This window comes from Lemur catta, chromosome 9 (assembly GCF_020740605.2).
Source record: "Lemur catta isolate mLemCat1 chromosome 9, mLemCat1.pri, whole genome shotgun sequence".
Taxonomy (NCBI): domain Eukaryota; kingdom Metazoa; phylum Chordata; class Mammalia; order Primates; family Lemuridae; genus Lemur; species Lemur catta.
In genome coordinates, this window is record NC_059136.1 from 9,356,966 (window position 1) to 9,383,939 (window position 26,974).

The 26,974-nt window shown below is 45.6% G+C and overlaps 1 protein-coding gene across 2 annotated transcripts in view; it reads left to right on the forward strand.

Annotated features, from left to right (window-relative positions):
• The first annotated feature begins 352 nt into the window (after nt 1-352).
• Nucleotides 353-26,974, forward strand: part of SLCO3A1 (solute carrier organic anion transporter family member 3A1) — a 285,640-nt gene continuing 259,018 nt past the window's right edge. For both annotated transcript variants that reach the window (XM_045561769.1, XM_045561768.1), the window contains exon 1: nt 353-721. In XM_045561769.1, coding sequence (XP_045417725.1) covers nt 542-721 — 180 coding nt within the window. In that variant the 5' untranslated portion in view covers nt 353-541. The remainder of the gene's footprint in view (nt 722-26,974) is intronic.

Here is a 26,974-nt window from a genome sequence, read left to right on the forward strand (position 1 = left end):
CTCCCGGCTGCCGGACCCCCACCCGCGGCCGCCCGGCCGCCCCCAGCGCCCAGGCCCGTCCCCCCGCGCCTCCCCGGGGGCGCACGGGCAGGGCGGCGCGGCGCGGCGGGGGCGCGCGGCGGCGATCAGGCCCCAACCCCCGGCGCTGGGGCCTGGGGCGAGGGTGGGCGCAGCCGGCGGGCGAGGGAAGCGGGCGATGGCAGCGGCGGGCGTCCGCGGGAGGCGAGGCGGCGGCGGCGGCGGCGGCGGCGGGCGGCGCGAGGAGCCCCTGTGATTGGCACAGCCCGAGCCGGAGGAGGAGGCGAGGGGAGGGCGGAGGCGGAGGCGGAGGCGGAGGCAGGGGGCGAGCGCGGCGGCGGCGGCGGCGGCGGCGGCGAGGAGCTGTGCCTTCCACCTCTCCAGCCCCGGCAGGACGGGGGCGACCGCCGCGGGCCCGGGGCGGGGACAGCACGCAGCCTCGCGGCGCTCACCCCCGCCCGGCAGCGGCCCCGACACCCGGGGCGAGCGGGAAAGCGGCGGCGGCGGCGGCGGTGGGGGAAGGATGCAGGGCAAGAAGCCGGGCGGCTCATCGGGCGGCGGCCGGAGCGGCGAGCTGCAGGGGGACGAGGCGCAGAGGAACAAGAAGAAGAAAAAGAAGGTGTCCTGCTTCTCCAACATCAAGATCTTCCTGGTGTCCGAGTGCGCCCTGATGTTGGCTCAGGGCACGGTGGGCGCCTACCTGGTGAGTCCCCGTGTCAACTCCGCCGCGGGCCCCTTCCCCAGCGCGCCCCGGGGTCGCGGGCTGGCACGGGGAGGGGGCCGCCCGGGCGCCGGGGCAGGCGGGCATGACCTCGGCGGCGTGGAGGTTGGCGAGTGGTGCAGAGGCGGCCGCCGGGGGAGCTGCCGGCCGGGCAGCTCAGCTAGCGGGGAGCAGGCGGGACGTGGATGCCGGCGGCGGCTCGCGCGTCCGGCGGGGGCTGGGGGTGCCCGGGGAGGAGAGGCGGCTGGCAGGTGGGCGTGAAACCATTCCTATCGTCCCTTGAAAGTGGAGCCAGATGGTGAGTTCAGGAGCCTCCTTGGAGAGAAAGGCATCGGGTTTTCAGGTGACCTGCACATGGGAAGAAAAGCCAGTTAGCACCCCGTGTCCTCTACTCTGTAGTCCATCCTCCTCGAGAACAAATCCATTATGCATCATTTTCTCCGGGCGCTTTTTCCATCCGCCAATTACGAGGGGATTTAACAGCTTAGAGTAAAACGTGCCCTAGTGTGGCCCTGATCTGAGCCGGGGCTGCAGGAGGAATATTCCCATCCCGTAGCCCAATAGCCATCTTTCAGCGTCTGGGATAAAGTTACAGTACCTGGAGAGCAGCGGCGAGTTTGTGTAGTTCCTTGCTACCCACTCTTAGAGCTATATTCCTACCGTGGTCTCTCGCCCACAGAAGGTTGCATCATTTTGCACAATGTGCATGTATTTTATTTGCCTCCAGAAAGTGGATATTAATGCTCAAAGGGCCCATGGGTGCATAACATATCAGAGGGAACAGCTTGTAATGACTCAGCACTGTCAAGCACCTACTTTGTGGCTTTCGCGTGCCCTGCTCAGGTGGTCCCAACTTGAGTTCCAGAGAAAGCGCTTCCAGACCCAAGTTCAGGCCTGTCTAAACACAAAAGGATTTTTGAGAGTGTATAGTGTTAAAGCATTACTTGGCTATTGACCCGAAACTGGAATCAAATGTCACAGACTTTGAGTGTTCCTGAGCAAGTTTGATGGAGATAGATTTGGGCACGATTTTGGCTGTTGGATAACCACATCCAGAGATAGATCCGCATGCATCCTGATATACTGATGTTACCATTAATCCCTCATTCCTGGCCTTGGGTTAAAGTTAATGATGGCCAGACGCTCGGGATCCTATACCATTCATAAATAGTCTCCCAAGGCGCGAGGCTTACTGTTAAAGGCAAGTACGCTTGGTCTCTGGTGTTGGGTAAGTTGTATGGTTATGACAGGGGTCTTCAAACTCAGTTCTGTTCTTGGCGTGATGGAATTCCAGGGCTTTTGAAAATAAAATGCATTTCTGTTGATCCGGTCTGAGATGAAAGGTGTTTACATTCTTGTCTCTGTTGTTTCCATCCATAACTTTTATGTTGCAAATGAACCCTGTGGCCACAAGCACATTTTGTTTTGTTTTGTAAAATGCATTCATTTTGTCTATAGTTGTACACAGTTTTGGGGACGGGATAACCATGTTTTTGGAGTCAGTTTATCCTTCCTTAGGGAGAATTTAACTGTTAAAATATTTAAATAGGTACACATACAAGATGCAAATACACATTAATAAAATATATGTGGGTTTGTACTCTAGCATATGCAAAGTACATAATACCTAACTGGGTCTGTGTTTAAAAGGAGGTAATTAGTATATCAACAGCTGCCTCCAGTTTAACAGTTTGTTTGCCTCAAACCAATTTTGCTCAGTACATTATTCATGTTTGGCAAATGCTAACAGAACTTTTCACCACAGGAATGATAAAGGTGTAGGCTTATTATTTTTCATTTGCAATGATCTAAGGATTTTACAAAGTAATAAGCTGGGCTTCAACTAGATGAATGGCCCAGCTGTGTTAGAAAGAAGCACAGTGCTCCAGGAGTGTTGGACTTCTGGAGGCAGGGCTGGCCCGAAGAGATAGAAGGTTGACTTTAATCCCAGGACAGGTGGATGGCAGGCGGGAGAGGAATTAGTCCACCTGCTGGTGGCATCCTGGCATTTCTAGCTTTGGCTGATGGAAAGCCTGGTTCGGTGGGGTAGGGTAACAGGAGTCAACAGGTGACTTGCAGAATGCAGACGGAGGCCCGAGAGGACAGGCCTAGGAAATTGAATTCATTTTGGTTACTAGGAACAGAGGCATAAGATTCTCAGGGCTCTGCTTTGCCTGGCTGCCCCGGACTTTGTGTGGCCATCTGAACCTCATGAAAATAAATAGTTGGCTTGTCAGGGTTGACTGATTCAGCTTGCTATGGGCCTTGCTCTTCTGGGCCATTTCAGAGTTTTCTCTTCATCTGTTACTTGGGAGGTGGGAAAAAAAAGTTTGTTGTTTTTCAGCCATGAGAGGTTTCTCTGGATAATTGGAGAATGTCGGCTGTTTGCAGGAAAGGCAATTTCTTCTTTTTAATTCCTCCTCATGGCTTTCTTAGGAAACCTGAGACCCTGTGTCTATAGGTGATCACACAGGCAGGGTCCACGTGTAAGGTGTGTGTTATCTGTGATCTTTACATTGGCAATCAGCCTGCCTCTCTAAGGAAGCGTTTTCAGATACCTGAGGAAGAGCTTGCCTTGAGACACTGCCAACATTGCTTCTTTTCATAGGGATGAGGGTGATTACAATTCTATGCCAATGGCATTATTTCCTATTTGATTCCAAAAGTCCATGCAGCTTACCTTCTTATTTTGTCTCCCCAGGTGCCTTAAAAATGTATCTGCAACTCTCACTTCATTTCCCTCTTTTCCTTCTGAAAACACAGATTTCCCAGTGTCCTCAGTGACACTAGTATAGGGCTTCCCCACTGCAGAACTGAAGCAGGAAGTTGCCTGTGATTTGAGTAGCAACTTTGAACAGCAGGACGTGTGTGTGTGTGTGTGTGCGTGTGTGTGTGTGTGTGTGTGTATCTCAGAAAGAGAGAGAGAGACACAGAGAGAGAGAGAGAGAAAGAGAGACAACGAGCATTTCCATCAAGAACCTGCCCAGAGAAGAAACTCAAGGGAGAACTGTGCTGTGTGTGAGAAGGCCACCCGTTGTTAGGCCAGGCTGGGGACCTGCAACTTTTCGCCTTGGTGTTGAGGCCTTCCAGGGGAGAACAGAAGGACATTGATCCTGGCAGCCAGATTCAGGTACAGCTGGGGCCAGCTGTGGATTCTGAAATCTGTTATAGTTGCAAATGTCTTAACTGGAAATCATGCTTCAGAAAAGCCAGCAGTCACAGGGCTGTTCTGTCAAAGTCACTGAAACTTCCTGACTGGATGTGAAATAATTTTTTGAGCATAAGAAGAGAGACCCGCTCAGTTTGATAGCCCTGGTGTGCAGAACAGAGAATGTGAGTTAATTTTCCCCTACTTGGGTCTTTACTTTGGGTGGCTCCAGTCTGAACTGACCTATTTGCAAGGATTTAACATCTGCTTCAGTCTTGGACTGTTTGGAGAAGGCACAGGCATATGGGAAATGCGTGGAGAGAAAGTCATTTCGTGTGTACTTTATCTGTGCTTTATAGAGACCCGCTGAGATGTTTTAAGCCGTTCGGTGAGGGTAGCCCTGCATATAGAGGTCCCTGTATGTTATCAAATTACTGAGGCCTGGAGTAGATAAGGATGTATACAGGAAATTAAAACCTCTGACACCTCTGGGTAATTACGATTGAGGCTCACATACAAATGCATTTGAATGTCCTCAGGATGAAAACGAAAAAAGGCCGGTCTAGTCTCCTGCATGGAGCACACAGGCAGTTCCTGTGAGCCAGGGGGTAGGTATTTTCCTGTTTAGAGTTATGCTAAAGTAAGTCTGAGGTTGTGGTGACAAAGTAATGACATAGATGACTGAGAATGGTTAACGAGGCTCTACCGCACTGCTTGAGAGTCACTTTTTTTTTTTTTAGCCCTAAGAACATTCAGGGCTTGCAATTAATGTGTGAGGTGAAACTGCTGGATTTGTTTTTTTTTTTTTTTCCTAAAGAAGCATCATTTTGAAGATGGGTTTTTGCATAGCCAACCCAGAAACAGACAGCTGAGAGACATTTTTAAAGTCCTTGTCAAATTAGTATGATGACTAAGGTAACTGTATTTTACTTAATCAAATTATTTTATACACTTATGGTTACTCAAAGTGACAAATTTCCTGCCATTTGCATAATTACTATGTAGCCTCAGGTAGTAAGAAATAAGATTACCCTTTTTTTCTTTTTTTTCCTCTCTCTTATAGCTTGGTTTAAAGTGTTTAACAATCATTGAGGGGAAAAATGTATTTCTGAAAATTCCTTTCAAGTAGCTTTGTGTACATACCTTAGCTTCTGAGGGGGTTTTCACTTGTCTGTTTAATAATAGAAGAAACCGAATTGGTTGTAAAGTGAACAGGAGCTCTTTCTTGAGTTTTGTCAACTCTCCCCCACTTCAGTTTTAGACACCTTATAGCAAGGATGACCGAGAGGCCTCTCTGCAGTGGCATTGCCTTGCTAATCAGTTGCTCAGTGGGTACGGCTCAGCGCGCGTGCTGCTGGCACGGCATTGTTCCGTGTTATGCTGGATAGCTTTCCTCTTGCGCAGAGTCCTGGTGAACAGCTGGGTAAAGGCAGCTCGAGCAAGAGGATCTCTGGGAATTTATCTTGCATATCTAAAAGCAAACTTTGAGGTGCCGCCTTGATCAGGGACCGAATTCACTTAGCAGACTGGCCTGGGAATTAGTAAGTGTGGCGTTGCAAAGATGATGAGGATACAGCTGCATTTCACGAGAAGTGGTGGAACATAGAACTCCCTATTGGCAGCATTTCTCTGGGCTTCCAACTTGTTCAGATTTCACTACAGACATCATTTAATAAGCTTGTTTCTACTAAGTAGAGTCAAAGGAAAGCTCTTGACTTCTGTTTTGCATGTGTACTCTCCTGTATTCTGCACACTCCTGTATGCATTATCTATTTATGCAGTGGTCATTTTGATTGTGTGGCTTACACATGGATTTGGAACCCAGTCTCCCCTAAAGACAAGTCAGCTATATTTTCTTGCCTCCCAAAAATGCCTTTGGTCATCTGTAGATCAGAAAGATAGCATCCTTGCTTTTTAAGTTTATTTTTGTTTTCAGCTTCTATTTCTGTATCTACAAAATAGATAATAAACAGGAACAAAAGTGGAGTCATTGACGTTGATTCATAGGAAAAGTGAATTGATGTGGTTTGAAGACACTTGTGTTTTATATAATCTAAGTGTTTATGTGTTAGTGTGAGAAGCTAACTAAACTATTAAACTTACTGCTTAACTAAACTCCAAGTTAAATGGTTAAAACTCCAAGGTGGAGGATGGCAAGTATCTGAGGCAACTGTGTCTCACTGGGTAAGTGTCAGAAGACCTGGGATTCATTCCTATGTCCCCTCTTTAACACCTCTGTGATGTTGGGCTGGTTACTTAACCTCTCTGTGCCTCAGTTTTTCATTGTAAAACTGGGGTCATAATAGTACCTACCCTCAGCTTTGCTGTGAGGATTAACTGAGTCAGTACTTATAAAGCACTATGAACACTATCTGGCACATAGTCAGTGCTCAATAAATACTAGCTATTATTATTAATGATATGGTTATGCATATTTACTGCCCCATGTTAACTACGTAGCCCCAACCAATGAGAAATATTAATAAAATGAGTTTAATCAAGCTTTGGTTTTGCTTTAGTGAATTTCACTAAACTACTCAAGTAGTTTTTTGTTTGGCATGAACATTTTTGTCTGGGAGGTCAATTGTTTTTAAAAGCAAGAAATAATTTGAGTACCTGTTGCTAATTCTGTTTAGTATAAATACAGCAATCCATTTCATCTTAAAGATGCTGTAAACTTAGTCATGTGGAAGAGGAACCCACTACCGGAGTGGGATTTAGATCCATCATTTATAGCCATTGGTGCTACTGGACCAGTGAAGCAGGGCAGGCAGGGTGGCCAGGAGGGGTGGGTGCCCCGATGCCTCGCATTGAGAGGTGCTCAGTGTCTGTTGCTCTGGCCACGGAGTGTAAAAGCTTGAGGGTGGTGGACAGCTGAAGGTCAGCAGAAAGAGCATTGGACTTGGAGTCAGAAGGCCTGGATTTGAACTTGGACCTGCTATTTACCAGCTCCTGGTGACTGGACTTACCTGAGGCTCAATAGCCTCGTCTGGAAAATGGGGATAATAATAAAGCCTCTTATGGATGGTGAAGAGGTTTTAATAAATAGACACGTGATGGAGTACTTCTCATAGGGTGCAGTGCTCAACAGTTACTTGAACAGTAATGGCATAACCCTGCTCATTGATGTTAGCAACAGCAGAAGTGCCTCCCAGGGACGTGAGGATGTGGGATATTGTGTGAGGTTGGGCTTCTGTTTCCTGAACTGGTGATCTGGGCTCTGTAGCTGGCTTTGCTTCACTGGATGAAGGGCTGAGTGGCCACGTCAAGGGAGCCTGAGGTGGCAGGAGCGGGAGGACCAAGGGACATATGTTGTGGACATATGCTGCCCTCCAGGCAGCCTTGTTTAAGAGCCCTGGTTGCCCGGAAGGGCTTAGGTCTCACGCCTTCACCTTGAGTCCTCTTGCAGTATTTATGGAGGCCCCAAGAAGGACATTGCTGTACATTTCCCCAGTCTTGGTCTTTTTGTGGTTTCTCAGAAGCAAAACAAAGGAGCTGTTGACGTAGTCTTGTGTCCCATCCTGTGGATTTGTTCATCTCGGCTTATGGCAGCTGTTTAGGAGTGTGCCTCTGCACAACACCACTCTCGTCCCATCTGTAGTTTAGAAGCAGCTTTCCTGCCCCCAGTTTGGTCAGTCCTGTCCTTAGGATAGAGAACGAACTGGGCTCTTCTCGGTGAATCAGGTTGCAGGAGACATTTTAGGTGACTTTTTAGATTCACATTCAAATGCCATGGGCTTCACAAGAGAGAGTGTGCGCTCAGAGGGCCACTGAGCCCCCGAACCCTGGTGACTCTGGATGACTTCACTAAGGAGAGAACTGTGTCTAAAACACTGAATCACACAGCCACAGTTGTGGGGTGAGCGTGCCTAGGCAGCCTTCATCTGGGCATTCCAGTGACAAGCCAGCCTGGGGACAGTCCCTTGGATGTGCACAGAATCCGGCAGCGGGCAACTCCCCACTTCTTTATTTCAGTTCTTCTTTGTGGCTTTGAGCCAAGCCCCTCGGAAAAGGGAAGCCCTCACTGACTGAGAACTGAGCAGCTCCGTTCTTTAATAGCAATGATGATAACCAACCCAGCCATTATTTCTAAAGTCACTGGGTATTCCTCTTCAAACACGAAATAGTGATTTCACTAAGATATGATAGTTGGTCATTAATATTTTCCTGGACTTAAACAGAAGTCACATTTATCCCTTCCAGTCAAGACACATTGAAAATATTTAGAAGCAAAAGGCAACACAGGCTGCTAGAAGCCCTACTTTTTAATGGGGGGATAAAGAGGTGTGAGCCCATCTTCCCTGTGGCCTTGATGACTTCCTTCATAAATACCCCCGCAATACCTCTTCAGCGCTCTCCTTCTCAGGATGTAATATCCCAAGCGGCATTTTAAGTTACCTGGTCATGGATTCAAAGAGAGCACTGACTGTAATGAGGAGGTCTTACTTCCTAAGCATTGGTTTTTGTTAAAATCTTGTCCATGAACGCTCTGAAAATTCTGGGAAGTGGCCCAGCAGGCAGTGGTGTGACTACCTCATTGCTAGGGTGTGGCAGGAGGCCCAAGTCCCAGGACCTCATTACCACACAGTCTCGAGAGTCCATTCAAAACCCTGGGGTATGCCATTTGTTTTTCCATCCGTCCATCTGTCCATCCATCCATCCACATCCCCTTAGTTCTGTACTATGTGGTGGCAGATTCTAATTTGTCTGATAAGTCACCCTTCAGGACAACTTCTGAGTCTCTGAATAATGAGCCTGTCCAGGTAGCCCTTGAAACTTCTTCTGGGTAGCTCTAAAGCCCACTATGGCTCTCCTTTCATAGATACCCAAGTTCCCAGTTGTGCAGAGTTAGAAGAAATAGGCAGAGGCTGAGCAGGCTTTCAAGAAATAGTGCTGGAAAAAACAACAGAATCGAAATAGTGGGCAGACTCCTCCCTAAATCAGTGTCCAAATAACTACAAGAACTTGAAGAAGGTAGAAATTATTATTTTTACTGTCATTTCTGTACTTGCAAGGTTGGTGTAGGGAGAACAGTGTCACAGAGGTATTTTTCAGTTGAAGACTACTATAAAATATTAATGAGAATGGCTATGTCTCCTCCCACCCTTTGCAAAAGGCTTATGTAAAGTAGGTGCACTCCTCTAATTGTTGGATGTGCTCTCCCATTCTCACGCTGCTCTCCCATCTTCAGCAGATTAGAATGAGAAATTACCACCTTGAATATAAGCAAGTTGAAATTGGATTGCTGCCCTCAACTGATTATATAAGCTTTAAAATACTGTACCTGAAATCTTGTGTTTACTCTGCTAAGAATTCCCTTAATGAAGATGAAAATGTCTAAAGCAGCGTGGACTCATATGTTTTTATTATGTAAGATTCAATCATTGTGTTCCAACCTGTAAAAAAAGAATAGTGTTGATTAGTTAATCTCTCTGTTGGCTTTTTGGGTCTGAGAATTGTTGGAAGTAGATCCGCAGAGCCACCTAGACCTGTCCCCCTTGAACTCGGCTGGCTGTGGCATCAACACCAGCTTTGCTTCTCTCTAGGGGAGCACAGGGCTCCTCCTGGGTCTGTTGTCACTGCAGCTCTCAAGGTTATGGAGGGCAGACCTCCCTTAAGGTCTTGCAGTTCCATGGGATGTCCATGAGTACAACCGCTGTGGATTGTGACGGATACCATCCCTTCGGCCATGTCATTTCCCAAAATACTGCTCTGATGCCACTTGGAATTTGCAGTGTCTTGTGGGATAATTTGCATAACCTGCATGTATTCCAATGTGCACATCACACCATCCTCTTCTTGAAACTATGCATGCGTGGGGTGCACAGCACGCTCCACGATTGAGTTCAGATTTCCAGTCTCCTTCTGAAATGTAGGCAAGGAGCTTATATTTTGGCCAAAGCGAGGATTGAGGAGAATAGACTTAAAGGGAGCGAGACCCATTGAAATAGATATAAGAGAGCTTCTGACAGGCCTCTCTTGTCCTTATGCAAGAAAATTGAGGACCAGACTCCTGATTTCTGTGGCATGTTGTGCTGCTTCCCTGGTGCTGGTAAATACTTATGTAGGTTGGGAAGCTTGACATGCCGACAACAGTTTCTCAGATAGCCAAAGGGAGGATATCTTTTAGAAACAAAAAACATAAATTGGCACCTTCCCTTTACCAAGCCACATAATGCATCAAAGAGATGCATGTACATAGGTGAAAAAGTCAGCGAGCAGTTTTGCAGCCTTGTGGCTTGCAGTTGATGGGCACAGACAAGGGGTCCTCCCTGAACCAGGCTCAGAGTGGCACGTGGAGCCAGCAGCGCTTGGGCTAAATCCAAATGTGGCCCCGTTCACCTGCTGGAGCTGCACAGGTAGAATTGATTGTCCAATAGGCTTATATTCTCTGTGTCCTAAGGTTGCTCTTGGCCTTTTATTGGAAGACCTGTTCTTAGGTCTTCTTAAATATAACATTTTGGAATCTCTGCATTTGTTGCTTTCATCTTAGGCAAAATCGGGGCACAGCATTAAGTGACTTACCCAAATGTGCAGCCCCATCCTCTAGAGCCAGTCCACGTTAGCTAGCAGGTGTGAGCAGGTGAGCAGTCAGAAAGCAGAGACAACAGATAGTTTTATTTTTGCAAATAATGATTATAAACCTATGTAAATAAAAATATTGTTTTGATGAATGCTGGGGGAAGAAACTTATTTCTCTCATTCTCTTTTAAAATGTTCCTCTTTTTTAATAGGCTCAATGTTTTCCAAGAGGCACCATACCCATCCTTAATCTAGTGAACAGATAGAAATATATATATATATATATATTTGTATATATTTGCCTTCTGATACTTTGGATTTTATTGGGGAATACTTCTGGGTTTAAAAATTACAGTAACAGGGTAGCAATTAAAAATAACTCAAGGGCTTGTGGCACCCAAGGCTGTCAGGGAGACTATTCAGCATGACAAGTGAAATATTTTAGATCTCACACGAGGAAGCTGCATTCTCTCCTGTTCAGGTTTGTCGCCTTGGTGGCTGCTTTTCCCTTTGCGCCCAATGAGCCGAGCCGTGGTGGTCACAGGTGGTCAGTTCAGCTCTGTCACCTCCTGGTTGTTCATTCATTTTCTTCTTATCTCCCTCTGCTGGCCCCTGACCCCATCAGTGTCACGCACCACCAACCCTGACGGGATGTCACAGTCAGATGGGTAAGACTTCTGGGAGTCAATATCCAGGTCCCGCCTGAGTGACACTGGCATGCCAGGCTTTTGCCACGGGCAGTGTTACTATCCATCCTTCCAGCCCCTTCCCCAGTTGGCTTCCCACCACCTGCACCCAATAGACAGTGCAGCTGGGCTTGGCCTCTCTCAGGCCTTGAAGATCCAATTCCACCTCCCACCATGGACTGTACGTTAATTCTTGCCTTCCTGGGCCAGTTCTGTACTTTATTTGGGAGCAGGGGTGGGGGAGTAGGGCCTTCATATTTTATTTAACCCTTTCCTGTTGTAGACTTCATAGGGCAATAGGGTTATTCTCTAACATTTTCAGTATCTCAGATGTTAGACCAAAGTTGAGTTATATTATAAATGAGAAAGTGCCTTTTACGGTTTATCCTTTGATGGTGAGGTGGACCTGGGCCCGGAGGTGAGAGGGTGGATGAGGTCAGTGTGGCTCTCTGGGCATTTCTGAAGGAAGAAACCAGCTGTGTGAGTTTCGTAGGACTGCCGTAACAAATTACTACAAATGGGGTGGCTTGAACAACAGATCTATGGTCTCACGGTCCTGGAGGCTGGAAGTCTGAAATCAAGGTGTCAGCCAGGGCCATGCCTCCTCTGAGATGCTGGGCTTCCTCTGCGTCCTGCCTTCCCTCTTCTGGCTTCTGGAGGTGGCCGGCTGGTCCTTGGCATCCCTTGGCTTGTAGCTGCATCACTCCGGTCTCTGCCTCCGTCGTCACGTGGCATTTTCCCCATGTCTCTCTCTCCTTTTCTTAGAAGGACACCAGTCATGTTGGATTAAGGTTCATCCTAATGACTTCATTTTACTTGCTTACATCTGCTAAATCCTTGTTTCCAAATAAGGTCACGTTCACAGGTACAGGGAGTTAGGACTTAACACAATTCAACGCATAACACCAGTGGAAAAAAAGAGCAAGGGACCCTAAAACAGTCTGCGGGTACAAAGAAAACAAAGGCAAACTCTGTCCTCTTCAGGGTCAAGGTTTGGTAGGAGGATTATGGTATCTTGGTGAGATATATATACTGGGAAGCCCCCCCCCCCCCCGCCCCCGTCTTTGAAGAAGTGCTGACAATCCTTGTTTCCTTTCTGGAAGAAGGTAACCGTGTTTCTCTCTGGGGATGGTGGCTGGATTTGTGGGAGGGAACCTGATTGGATGATTGAGTAGCTTTGAACAAGTCCTTTCCTCTTTCTGGGCCTAGCTGAATGCAGGGATTGAACTGGATGGGGAGTGCGTGTAAAAAACCCTGGATAGACGTGTGGGTGAGAACTGTGTGTGTGTACATGTGTACTCACACGTGTCCCCCACCCCTCATGCCCGGGGCTCCTTACCAGGAACTAGGCCTGGTAAAATTTCCAGCTGGCTCTGTCTCCTCCTTGAAACCCTGTCAGATTCGGTGATACCAAAAGAGACTCTATCACTGTGCGCTGTGCCAGCGAGTCTCAGATTTGGCCAGGTATGTGTTAAGTTAGGACCAGACATCTGTATTCTAATCTCATCCCTCTCCGTGTTTTTTTGGTGGGGGTGGGAGTGGTATGATTCTCAGAATTTCTCAGCACAGGCTCCCTTTAAAAAAAATGTCAGCTTGGTCTCTGCCAAACTAATTAACTTCGACAACTTCCTTAAGTGCTGCAAGCAATATAGAGTTGAATAAGGCACGTTCTTGGCCCTCATGGAGTTGATTTATCCTAGTGGGGGAGATGGCATGTTTATAATTTTTTCATTAATGACTCATTCATTAGAATGTTTTAGGTCCTGGGCCAGGCGGCGGTTGAGCCCTTTTCAAGTTCTGCGTCTAGTCTAGTTGTGTTACACGGGACAATGTGGTGTCTGAAAAAAGAAGCGAAGTGTTGGGCCAAGGTGGGAGGTGGTGCTGGAGATGGTCCTGGGTGGATGGGGAGGATGTTTTTGGTTGGGGATGTAGCTTCATTTTCTCAGCCTCAGTCAGGTGTGGTGTTGGTAAGAGGCAGGCCGAGGGAAGTCCCTGGGGGTGGGATGGGATTGGGAAGGCTGTGATGGAGCAGGGGCGGGCTGGGAACCCAGGGCTGCAGCCACACAGGGCATGTCAGGGCTGGCGCGGTGGCTCTCCACTCCAGTTAGCAGTGCGGGGGCTGTCGGCACCTCTCTTGGCAAAGCTTCTATCCCTCCACCCCTCCTCCCTCCCTTTGAAGTGGCGTGGCAAAATGCTGATAGAAGTCAGTCTGCTAGCCTGGAGGGAACCGCATGCAGGGCGTGCTCAGACTTGGCTAGAAGTAAGCATGGCTTCATGGCACGGTGTGGCCAAGGGGCTGAAGGATGCCATTGTCCTGGAACACTGTGCTCACTGGGATGGGGGTCGCTCAGGAGGAGAGGGAGCTATGGGGCCCTGGCCCTGAGGACACAAGGACACCTCTGTCTTGAACCTCTCTTTTGCATTACCTACAAATTGGGTTTCTACAAATTGAGCTAACAACATTAGGAAAGGTCCTATTGTATTTGACTTTTTTGTTGTTGTTGTTAACACATTTGCTTGGCCTCGGATATATCAGTTCTAGATAACTTTAAAGCTGGTAACAGAACAAACTGTGTTCACACACAGGAAATGTCTCCAAACAAAAAGTGGGCGTGCAGTTTACAGTTTAAAAATTGGATGGAGGCCCTTCAAACTTCCCCTCCTGTTCTCCTTGGGAAGAACTTGGCAAGCTGCTGAGAGCGGCCACTCCCCCGTGGAATAGATAGTCATTAGGGCCTGAGAGAGAAGCCAGTCCGTGTGCAGACCTCACTGGCTGTCGGGATGAGGGCCCCGGGGGCTGGGAGGCCAGTGGGACACCTACTGAGGTGGTTTCCCTTCAGCTTCGAGGCCTCTGTGGAGTCAGGCCAGACTGTTGCCCCCGCCCGTGGCCACCGATCTGTGCACCGGCTGAGCTGGCTGGAGAGCACCTTGCTCTACCACCAACTCCAACTTCAAGTTCATGCTGTGGCTTTTTTTTGTATTATAAAGACACTACTGTTTTACTTATCACAAAAGGAATGCATGTGTCCTTGACAACATGGAACACAGAGATAAACATAGATACATTTTCAAAAAAGAACAACAATCATTCAAAATCCCAAGAACCTGGAGATAAACTGTCGACATTTTGGTGTGTGTCCTTTAAGTCTCTCTCTCTGTCTACCCGCATTGATGTATGATCTCAGGACCACAAAGTGGTAAAGGATGTGGGCTTTGGGGTCTTGGAAGTCCTCGTCTGATACTGGTTCATCTTGTCTGGCTTTGGGCAAATTGCTTTCCCTCTCTAATTCCCAATTTCCTCATCTCTAAGACTGGGATGATATTTATACCCACTTCAGATGAACTCATGAATTCTAAATGAGATAATCTATCCAAAAGGCTTAGCCCAGGCCTCTCTGCAGTGTGTGTTACTATTGTGATTTTTTAAAGATAATAATTAAATTGGATCTCACCCTACATTCTATTTAGGAACCTGCTCTTTCTCCTAAACTATTATGATTTACTTTTCTGTAACATCAGATGTTCTTCTCTAGTGTTATGGTTTTAAAGAAAAATGACCTGTTTTTATAAAGACATTGTATATTCATTAGGAAAAGTTGAGATAAAAAATATTTTAGAAAATTTCAAATCCTCCAGCAATAATCATGACTGATGTTGGGGTTTAAGGAGAGACAATGAAATCACACTTTCTTCTCTGCCCTCACTCTAACCCCTTCCTGAGTAAGAATCAACTGAGAAGCGGACATACCGGCCAGCCATAGGAGTGTTACAATATCATCTTGAGGTTTGTATGGAAAAATTGGGGATTTGGATTGGAACACCCAGTTTGTGGCCAGATTCAGGCTTCTCACTACTCTGTCTCCAGAATAAAATGCACCCAGTGAGAACTGCAGGCTTCGTCCCTGCAGGTGCACACCTGCTCAGGTAACTTACTTCCTGGAGGAGCAGAGAATGTGTGCGTCCTGAGGACTGTTCACAGAAGTCGTAGAAAGGAAGAGGTCAGGTCAAGCTTTCTAGGTTTCTACTCAAAATTTTAGCAAATGGATAAGTTGTCAATCCTCCCTTTGAGGAGGATGGAGTGAGGAAGTCAGGAGAGCAGACGCTTTTTTTCCCGTTACTTCTGGAAGGTGGAAGTTCCTCTAGTATGTGTCAAGGTATGAATTTTAGGAGGAGGGAAGAATAATTCCCACTTATAATAATTATTATCTGGAATATATCAATTTAGAGTTCTTTCTGTTCTTATACATGGAAAAATGGCTGGCTGACCAGATATACTTTATAACATACTTGTTCTTAAAATACAAAGTAGTAAATTTAATTTCACTGAAATTTAATAGAAGATTTACTTAAGTAAAACTTGAAAGAAGTCACTGTCTTCTGCCATTGAATGTTGTTGTAGAAACATCCAAGACCAGCCTTATTTTTCCTCCCTTGTAGATTATTTGCCTATAGATTAGAGGTATGAGGAATTACTTCTTAATATTTGACATATAACTTAATCCTAATATATAGTACTGCTACATTATACTTGTCATATTTTTTGGAGCTTGATGTGTCCTTTGAATCAGCAGATTCAATTCTTTATTTGTTTCAGGAGAATTTTCTTGTGTTATCTCTTCAAGTGCTTGGTTCTGAGTGGCGAGTGCTCTGCTGTGAGGGCGCCAGTTGTCCGTGTGTCGGATTGTTGTTGCACTCCATAGCGTTTGCTTTGCTTGGATCGCTGGAATCCCTTGTTTTTCTATATGTTCTCTGTGTTTATTTTTAGCTTTCCTCTTAGTCAATAAATTGATTTTAAGCCATCTTTCTTTTGTTCTGTGTAGATTCTATTGCATGTATTTATTTTTTATTGTTGATTTTATTTCCCTGTTTATTACTTTAGGTTTATAATCTTATTTTTCTTAAAAATTTTTTTAGTATGTTGCCTTTGAGTTCTTGATGTATTAAACTCATACTCTTATGAAATTCTAAATGGCTCAAAGGTCTTTTGGGGAGAATCCTCTTCTTAGCTGGTTATGTTTTCTTTTTAGGCTGAGTTCTTTGTCTTTGATATAATGTTGCTTTCTTGCCTTTCCCCCCAGGAGTCTGTGCTTATAGATGCCATGCCTTGTCATTTGCTTGCTTCTTCATTTTATTTTTGCCTAACTCAGCCCATATCTTTGATTCCTTCACTGGAAGCCTCTCCTTTATTCTTCTTTGCCACCAAGCTGAAGTTTGAAGGCAGGTCTTCAGTCTCTGTTCATGCTTTCTATAACCTGAAGACACGCGAGATGGCTGGGCCAGCTAAGCTACAACAGGTAGTGTGCTGGGTGCTGAGTAGTCTTGGCCAGATGTGAGCTTGGTAGCTTTTGCTTCTGGGATCCCTTGCAGGTCATGTTAAGTGGGTTCAGTCTGGCTGTGTATGGGGCACACACTGCATCCCCTGCGGCAGTCTTCTCTGGCCTCAGATCAGCCGTGGATCTCACTGTGGACTCTCCCAGAGCCTTCCCTGCCTTCCAGCAGAGATAATCAGCACCATGGTTCAGGGCATCATTTCATCCTTTTCTCCCCAGTGGATGTTTTTACTCTTCCTTAGTCAGAAGAAGGGAATATATGGATAACTATGCAAGTTGTTTTTCCCAAGATTTGGTGATGTTAATGAAAACTCTGAGGACTTTAATTTATTCACTGTTTTATCTCCCTGAGGGTGCTGGATGCTAGGGCTGTGAGCCTTGCCACCCTGGACCATTCTTCCTTTGCTTTCCTTGGCAGCCACTTTTTGAGTTTATGACGCTGGCGTGTGCTCACTTTCTTGTGTGTGTGTGTGTGTGTGTGTGTGTGTTGATGAATATTTTATTTTTGGTTGATGAATATTTTATTTCTGCTTTAAACTTTTTTGGGTTAAGATTTGGAAAGAGTGAGATTTTGTATGGAAGTTGAATTCTACATTTTAACTGGGAAGTGTCTAGCACTATTTGAGAAGATTGTATAATATTCCATTGTATTCCATCCTCCAATTTATGTGTGGCAGGTTGCTTATAGTTTTGTTTTGCTGGTATAAATTCTGATTCCTCATTGCTTTTCTGAATTACAAAATGAGATGATGAGATTCAAGGGCGTGGTCACAAAAGATGGGGGAGTCAGGCCCTCTGTGGAAAGGGAGTGGACATTTTTTGAGGATGTGGTATGTGCCAGGAAGTAAGTAAATGGTCTGATTTAACTCTTACACAAGTCCCATGAGGTTCATGCCATTATTTCAGTTTTACAGATAGGGAAACCAGGGCTCAGAGAAGTTAAAGAACTTTCCCAAGCTGACACAGCTGGTGTTTGATCCTCCGGGTCCTAGCTTAGTCTAACATCCCTTCTTTTACCTCAGACTGCACCTCCTCAAACCCCCCCCCCCAATTGAATGCTAAGCAAGTTGAGTGTTTCGCTATTGTTTTAATAAGTTACCACTTGTGAGAGAACACTGTGCTCTCTTTCTTTTTTAACACACTGACTGCCACACTGGAGAAAAACATTTTTCCTTGGGGCCATGGTGTTCTGTTACAAAAATAAAATAAAAACTTCAAAAGCAAAATGATCCTTTCTAATTTAATGAAAAATTTGTTATTTTTTATAGATTTCTGTATGTGAGTTACATGCAACTTGAAAAATAGTTCACACAGCTCCCAAGGTAAAGAGATACGTGAGTTTCATATGTTTCATGAGGCCCCAGGCTCAAAACTAGTGTGAGTTAAATATAACTCACATGGCAGTTAATATGTTAAACTGAGGTAAAAGGTAATGAACGTTGAATGTGACTTTATTGAGGCTAGAGAATCTGGTATCTGTTCCTGTCCTTCCCTTTAGGCCACGGTGGCATCTGGAAGTGATGGGAGTGCTCTGAAAAAGAACTTTTCCACATTCCAGGGCTGGTCACAGGCCCCCGCTCCTTGCATGTTGTTACCTGTGTTCTCGATCTGAACAGCCAGCCGCTCAAAAACATGGGCCATTATGTAATATTTCTGCCATAACAACTCCCACAAAATTACAGAGCGCTCCGTGCCAGTGTGAGCAGACACTCTAATTAGTATTTACTTCTTCAACAAATGGTCATTTTTCAAAATCTTAGCACAAAATTACATTTACCATATTGAAAAAGCATTCTGCGGGGCTGAGTAACATTTTGACATTTGTTAAAGACCGCTGGTGGGGGAGTCATCTATTTACTGTGGGTCTCAGTTTTCTTCTCAAAAACAAAACAGTGGGTACAGTGCCGTTTTACACGTGTGGAATGTTTAATGGGTTTCAGCATGTTGTCCTGGATTCTGTCATTTCAGACTTACAGCAACCCTGGATATCTGTGGGGCACTTTTGCCCCACTTGTGTTTCTAATTCTGTATTGAAACTTCTCAAAACAAAAGAGTGGAAGTGATAGTGCAGTGAATACTCATGTACTCGACACCTAGGATTGAGTAATTGTTAAGATCTGGCACATTTTTGTCATGCATACACACCTACATCCGTCCATACATAAATATATACATATACTTTCTCCCCAGAACCACTTTAAAGTATGTTATAGAAATAATGACACTTTATACCTTAATACCTCTCCAGAAAATATGGTCATTTCCCTCTAAAACCATAACCCTATTATCACTCCTAACAAAATTAATTACTCCCTAATTTTAATTAATATCCCCTACATATTCAGGTTTCTCCAGACATTCCCAAAATATTTCTATTGCTATTGCCATTTCTAGCTCTATACCTAGCTCTTTCTATAGAACTATTTATCTGCTTTTAAACAGCCACAAACCAATTAAAGATCATACATTTCACTTGTATGACTTTCAGTGTCTTTTACCTTCAGTTTTTTTTTTATTGTGGCAAAATACAAGTAAATAAAATTTACTATCTTAACCATTTTTAAATGTACGCTGAACTCAATGGTACAATAGTACCTTCCCTACAGGGAATATGTTCCACGGTCCCCAAGGTATGCCTGAAACCTCAGATAGTGCCAAACCCTATATATGCTATGTTTTTTCCTGTATGTACCTACCTATGATAAAGTGTAATTTATAAATTAGGGACAGTAAGAGATTAACAACAGAAACTAATAATAAAATAGAACAATTATAACCATATACAGTAAGAAAAGTTATGTGGGCTGGGTGTGGTGGCTCACACCTGTAATCCAAGTGTTTTGGGAGGCCGAGGTGGGAGGATCTCTTGAGGCCAGGAGTTCGAGACCAGCCTGAGCAACATAGGGAGACCCCATCTGTACAAAAAATAAGAAAAATTAGCTGGGCATGGTGGCATGCACCTGTAGTCTTAGCTACTTGGAAGGCTGAGTGAGGCAGAAGGATGACTTGAGCCCGGGAGTTTGAGGCTGCAGTGAGCTGTGATCGTGCCACTGCACTCCAGCCTGGGTGATAGAGCGAGAGACCCTGTCTCTAAGAAGAAAAGAAAAGAAATAATAAGTTATGTGAACGCGGTCTCTCTCTCAAAATATCTTATTGTATTGTACTCATCTATTTTCTGACCGTAGTTGACCTTGGGTAACTAAAACTGAGGAAGTAAGATGTCGGATAAGGGGGGATGACAGTATTAAGTGTAGTACATTCACAGTGTTGTGCAGCAGCCACCACACCACTGTCCATCTCCAGAACTCTTTGTCATCCCACACTGAAACTGCATACCCATTATTCTGTAACTCCCCATTTCCCCCTCCCCACCCTGGCAACCCCCATTCTATTTTCTGTCTCTGTGATGTTAACTACTCTAGGGACCTTCTGTAAGTGGAATCATGCAGTATTTGTCCTTCTGTGGCAGGCTTAGTTCACTTAGCACAATGTCCTCAAGTATCATCCAGTGTCAGAATTTCCTTTCTTTTTAAAGGCTCAATAACATTCCATTGTACATGTACACAGCATTTTGCTTATCCATCAGTCATCTGTCGATGGACACTGCGGTTGTGTCCACACGTTAGCTACACTTTCAGTCTCTTTTAATCTAGAGTAATTTCCCCACTTTTTTCCATTATGTTAACCTGTTGAGGAGGTCAGGCCGGTTGTCACTCTAGGGAACATTTCACAGAGTGTTCCATAGTGTACACTGGAAGTTAGTTTTTGCTTTACTAGATTTAAGTTTTGCTGGATTACGTGAGATAACTGGTGAGGAATTCTTTTAAGTACCTTGGATTAAAATGTCTGGTTGACCGCAGCTCATGATGCTGAGGCTGACCTCTGGGTTAAGATGGGTGGTCACATCCAGACCACTCCATGTGAGGGGGACATTCACTCCCTCGACGTTGGCCATCAGTGTTGGCACCGTGTAACAGATGAGGCAGTTGTGGAAATCCTGAGTAGGCACTAGCTCGGTGTCCAGTGATAATGGTCTCTAGCATTTATTGAGCATCTCCTCTGTGCCTGGCACCGGAGGAAACACTTGATGCACATTATCTCACTGAGTCCTTCGACAGTGGCAGTGTCCTCCCACTTCCCAGCTCGGTGTTGGGGACCCAAGCCGCATTTCTGTTACAAACCCACTTCTCAGGCAACTTCTCCTGCTTCCCTCTCCCCTGCCCACTGTGGTCTTCTCTCTGGTTCGATGGCATGTTGGCATTGACTTTCCAGTTTATTCTATCCATGGCGTAAAAACTTCACTCTGGAACGAGACTGCCCAGATGCCAATCCCAGCTCTTCCCGTTGTGTGTGACTCTGGGTTGGTTCCTCACCCTTTGGACTTCTGTTTCGTCATCTGTCACTTGGGGGTGATAAGAGTACCTGCCATAGAGGGTTCTCCTGAGCGTGAGATGAGTTACCACCTGGGACGCACTTAGCACGGTGCCTGGCAGGTGTGATGAGTACTGGCCTCATTGTCTGTCATCCCTTCCATGGGGCCCTGGAGATGGTTTCTCAGGCCCTTTTTGCTGTGAAGGTTTTTCTGTAACTCACAGTGGAGAGCCCTGGGGATAGCTGAAAATCAGTCACAAACATGGAGCAATGATTCTAGAGCAGAGGTTGGCAAATTGCAGCCCTGCGGGCCAAATCCAGCCTGCCATCTATTTTTGTAAGTCAAGTTTTATTGGAACATAGCCATGCTGATTCATGTTTATATTATTATCATATGACAGAAGCCATATGGCCTGCATGTAATATGGCATGCAAAGCCTAAAATGCCTACTATCTGGCCTTTTACAGAAAAGTTTGCTGACCCCTACCCCAGATTCTTAAAGAATTCTTAGAGTTATAGCCTCAGATCTCTGGGTTCCAGCTCCCCAGATAAGATGCTGCCTCTTGTTAAATTCCTGTCTTCGGCTTTCATTCCCAGGGGTGGCATTTCCCAACCTTCCCAGTCTTTTTCACCTATAGTGGAAGGCTGATTCCTTCCTCTGGGCAAACCCCTCCTGCATACCTTAGGCTGGCTGGGGAAACAAAAGGCTGGCATGACTCACCAGGGTTCTTTCAGCTGGGTAACTGGTGGTTCCTAAGGCCTTCAAATGAAGCTGTTCTCCATACTTGTGGGCCTTTTCTCCCAACCAGTATGTGGAATAGGCCTGCTTGTGTTTTGCACAGCACCTTCCAGATGACGCTGCGGGCAGCGCTTCCCTCTGCTCTCCGCACGGATGTGGTCTGTGGTGGAGGGTGTGCCCTGCGATCACTGGCCTACCCTCCACACCCAGCGCCTGCCCACAAACAATAGCTCCAACAGCTAATTACAGGCATTTTACTTCTGCCAGTGCGTTTGGGGTCCTGCTGTTTGACCCAAGTGGATCTGATTCAAATCCACTGAATGAGAAACCTCATTTCCATAAGTTCCTTCTGCATTTGGACAGAAACAGATCACTTCCCCAAAGTCATTCTCTATTACGTGCAGCTTATGTTACTTGATTCATTTCCTGATCCTTAAGATAGTTTTTATTGATCTGAGGCGTTAAATTTAATTCTGATGTGGAAGAATCTTTTCCCTTATGTTTTATGTTGTCTCCTAACCACTTAAATAGCTATTTAATCTTTTAATTAATTTGCTGTGAAGCCTCTATAAATGACGATGGCAGCTCTCCTTGTATGTATTTTTAAATTTTGATATCAGACCCCACTCCCTTCTCTCCCTTGCCATTAAAAATTTTAGATGTTCGTATTCTCTGAAGCTATCTTCTAAGTTCAAGACCCATTTATCCAGCTTCTGTGATTTGCCAGGCACTCTTCGAGATATTGGGGACACAGCATATCAAAACACACAGAAATCTCTGCTGTAAAGGAGCTTACATTGTGATACTTTTGCTCATGACATCAGAGCAATGGCTGATTTTCTTGAAAAAGTGAGTATAGGTGGCTGAATGTAAAAGTCCCTTTGTGGAGATGGGAAAAGACCTTGAAGTCACAGAGGAGAAAATTGAAGTGGATCTTACAGAAGTGGAGGCTCAGCAGCAGAGGGGAGGGGTGCTGTCTGGAGAAGAGGGGATGGCATCTCAGGAAAGGCCTTTGGGAAGGGGAAGAAGGAGGGCCTTGTTGGATGGAAGTTCCAGTCAGGCAAGGGAAGGTCTTGAAGTCGAGGCTCGATCTGGTAGGCAAAAAGGAATCATTACAGGTTTTTGCAAAAAGTGGCGTGACCTGTGGAAAGAGGTATTGCAGGAAGATAGTACTCAGTGAGCCTCCAAGCAATTTGTGATCCGTGGTCTGATTTGAGCCTGCAGCCAGAAGTTAGGGAGGGAGGGGACAGATGGAGGCACCTCTCCCTAGAATTCTGTTCTCCAGGTAGGTGATGGGGCCACACAGAGGCTGTCCTGCGGAACGCTAGAATCTCAGAGTTTTCCTGAAGGTGAGGCTAGGCGGGAACCCAGAAGACTGTGCTGACAAAATAAGGCAAAACCTAGCATCCCAGAACTGAAACCGACATCATCTGACGTCTTCAGTGGGGTGTGGATTGAGACACTTTCCGTGGGCTCCAGGTGTTCACCGTCCTTGGTGGTAGCAAACGCCATCAGAAGAAAGTAGCTGATTGGCTGTTTGCAGGACATGGTGTCATCTCATGGTCTTCTAAATATGGGCTTCCACAGCACAGAGACTAGAGGAGGGGACACTTGGAGCTTCTGCTCAGTGTGCAGACAGTGCTAAGAATGGCACCGTGACAGGGACAGACCGACATTCCCACCACACTGTGTTATGTTTTAAAACCAGATTCTGGTTTCGTGTCAAACCATCCCGAACTGTCACTTCCTAGCTGCCTTCCTCACAACTCAGAGCGTGGATTTTCGTGCCCAGAAAAATCTTCCTTCGCAGACACTTAAACAGTGAAATACTTCCAGTAACTGGGAGAGTACCCGTGTTTTATCAGAAGGGCCTCGTGCTTCAAGAGGATAAGGCTGCATTTCATGGAGATTTTATAATGTTTTCTTACATTTAGGAAATAGGAATTGGGGCTTTTTCCCTCTCTCCCAGTTCCATCCATTTCGCTCTTGTGAGCAGTTGCGGTGGTTCTTCCTGACTTTTGAGTATTTCTGAAATAGCTATTCTCAATTAGGCATAATTACAACGTATCTATAAAGTACGTGACTCTGTTTTGAAAATCAGCCTGTGATCTACACACACGCTTTCACCCGCATGTGGATTCGGAGGGGTTAGCACACGGAATGGGGCAGCTGCTTCCCCGAAGGCAGCAGTGTAATTTGATAGGCCGCTGTTATATAGAATATCTGTTAGCATAAGGGTTCTACTAAAATATTTATTGCTTGTCCCTGAGTTGGCACCCCTAATGCAGGTACGTTCAGCACGCCACTAACACTGTGATATCCTTGGTTTCTATCACTTATTTTGTCTGCCCTTTTTTTTTTTTTTTAAAGCCACCATCTGCATTTTCTACTTTGAAGTACATTAGTTACTATGGAAACAGTGATGTCATTGGTGGGGGTGAGGGTTAGTAACATCCACAAGGACAGTATAACATCATTTTTATTTAATGGTTTGAAATTTATACGACACTTGGGAGAAATATGAGTGTATTTGAGAGAACGGTGTGCTTGTACGCTTGTCGCTAGCGTGATGCGTGTGCACGTAACAGAAGTCAGCATTTGTGTGGTTTTTAAGTTGCAAACAAAAATATGGCTGAAAATTAAGCAAAAATACAAAGGAGAGAAAAAAGGAGGTCAGGGGATTCATATAATTGTTCCAACTGCACAGCACATCATATTTTGAAGGTGGGCTTCCGATTACTACAGAGTATGGATGTTCCTATACAGTAGCCCGTATCCGCTAATAGTCCGTTTTCCTCCTGTAGAGACATGGTTAGAAGATAGGTCTGTGGCTTTCTGCGTGAAACTTTTGTTTTAGACAGTGGTTGTTCACTTCTGATGTGCAACCAAAGTTTTAGTGAGATCCCTGAAGAGGTGCTGATGGTCTCAGAGGCTCCGGACGAGATTTTGTCTAACTACAGCTGTGTGTGGCAGCAGAGGTGGCATGGTGACTCCCAGGGAGGGCACCTGGATCTCTTTAGTAAGACGCTCGGGGCTCATGCAGAATGTCTGAATGAAGCTGGCCTGTGTTCTCCTTCTGTTGAGTCTCTTTGGGCAAAAAAAGTGCTCTGGATAGGTAGATACGCTCCGCAACCCGTATGTGTTTATCTTTGTGTGTGTGCGTGTGTATGTGTATGTATGTGGGTATATATGTGTATTTGGCAAGGAGATACTGACCAAAATCATAGGATGGACTGGGAAGGAAAGTTAACAGCTGGGCTATGAATTATTCCCTCCTACTTGGGGATTCCAGAGGCAGTAATTGAACTAGACCAGACCTCCTTGTAAATAAGCTAATAGCATTTACTGTTGGAAATATATATATGTGTATTTGTATGTATATATGTGTATGTGTGTATATGTGTATATGTATACATACACATATACACACATACATGTATGCACATATTTCTTTAACTGTTCATTTTGGGATAATTGTAGATCCCCATGCAATGGTAAGAAATAATACAGAATGATCTTGTATTCTCCTTACCCAGTTTCTCCCAAAGATATCATCTTGCAAGACCATAGTACAATACCACAAAGAGGAAATTGATGGTGCTAAGAATCCACCAGCAGATTTCCTCAGTTTTACCTGCACTCCTGTGTGTGTGTGTGTGTGTGTGAGTGTGCACGTGTGTGAGCATTTAGTTCTCTGCAAATTCATCCCTTGTGTATATTAGTCTGACCACTACCACTATCAAGATACGGATCAGATCTACCTGCTGCCGTTTTACAACCACACTTTTCCCTACTCCCTCACCCCAGGGCACCACTAATCTGTTCTCTGTCTCTCTAATATTGTCATTTTATGAATTATGTTATATAAGTGGAATCATGCAGTATGCAACGTTTTGAGATTTTTTTTTTTTTCCACTCAGTACAAATCCTTTGAGATCCATCCAAGTTGTTGCCTGTACCTGTAACTCATCTTTTTCATTGCTGGGTGATATTCCTGGTATGGAGTGTGGAGGTACTGCTATTAGTTCAACCATTTGCCCTTTGAAGGGCATTTGGGTTGTGCTTAACTTTTTAAACAGAAGTATTTGGGAGAGGGCTGATGGGCTTCTCATGGCACAGAGTCAGGAAGCACTGCAAAGGGATCCAGTCTCTGTCCACGATTTTCGTCCGAGTTTTCAGCAGGGCTGCCTCCAGAAGCAGTGAGGCCCAAACTGTTTGGAGTGACAGGATATAGCGGCGAGAGCAGCCTGAAGCCCGGAGGCTGGCTAGTGGGGGAAGGGCCCCCTTTCAGGATGGGCTCGAGCTGTGTGTTCCGAGACCTGCATTCAGGCATCTGCATTTCTCTTACAAGAGTTGATGGAAGAAGGGGCCTTTCCTGAAGAGCCAGTGGTGACTGGAGGTGTAAGACCAGCTGCGTGGCTTTCTGGGTCCCTCAGACCCTTTTGGGGAAGATCAAAGCCTAAGCTTCCTACTCGGGGACGGGAAGCAGAGGGAATCTTTTCCTCCGTCTCACTGATTGATTTGCATTTTGAAAAGTGTTTCACTGGGTTTTTTAAAAAATATATATACTAGAATTGTTTAACTGGTCGAATGACACAGTTTAAACTCCAAAAGCGTTCTCCAAGTACTGGCCACAGGTCTGTATTTCTGGTTGGAGGGTGACTGGGAGCTGTCCTGAGCTAACAGACCCAGTGATGTGACATGGCTCTTTCCCATAGAAAGAGTTTTCTTACCCTGCACTTTAGGAAACCAGCAGACTCCCCCGCCCTTGTCTTCTGCTTAAGCTGTTGACTAAAGAAAAGAAAGGTTTTTGGCGTTGAGACTGGAGGTTTAAAAGCCACTCAGAACAGCCTGGCATATTGGATCGGAAGCTTTCAATACCAATGGCCATCAGTTAGCAAGTCGGCTCACAGGCTCTCTGCCAGAGCTGAGCCGTGGATGCAGGTCCCCGGTGGCAAGCATGCAGCATGCAGAGACACCGAGAATGGAAACAGACATGTTCTTTCAGCCCAGACTTCAGGAGATGGTTTTCTTGGCTCAAGCAGCATGACTTCTTTGCCTGGCAAACTCCTCCTCATCTTTTAGTACCAACCTGGGATGTCATGCTTGAATGGGGTAGCCCCACCCCCTCCCTGGCCAGGTCTGGTTGCCCTCTTGGGGCCTCCTTTGCAATTGACTCTATTATAATGCAAAACGTTTTTTTTTCTTTTTTTTGCCCCCCCCCCCCCGCCCCCGGGCCCCCCGCAGCATAATGCAAAACCTTTATGATCCGTGCATTCGAGTGCAGGTGCCTCTTACTGGAGAGTTTGGTTCTAAAGTAGTTGGTGAGACCAGTGTTGTCTGCAGGTGGGATATTACCCAAGCTCATTCCTTGGTTGCCTAGAAGGAAAGCAGTGGGTTCAGGGATTGCGTTGTTTGAACAATGCTTACCTCTGAAG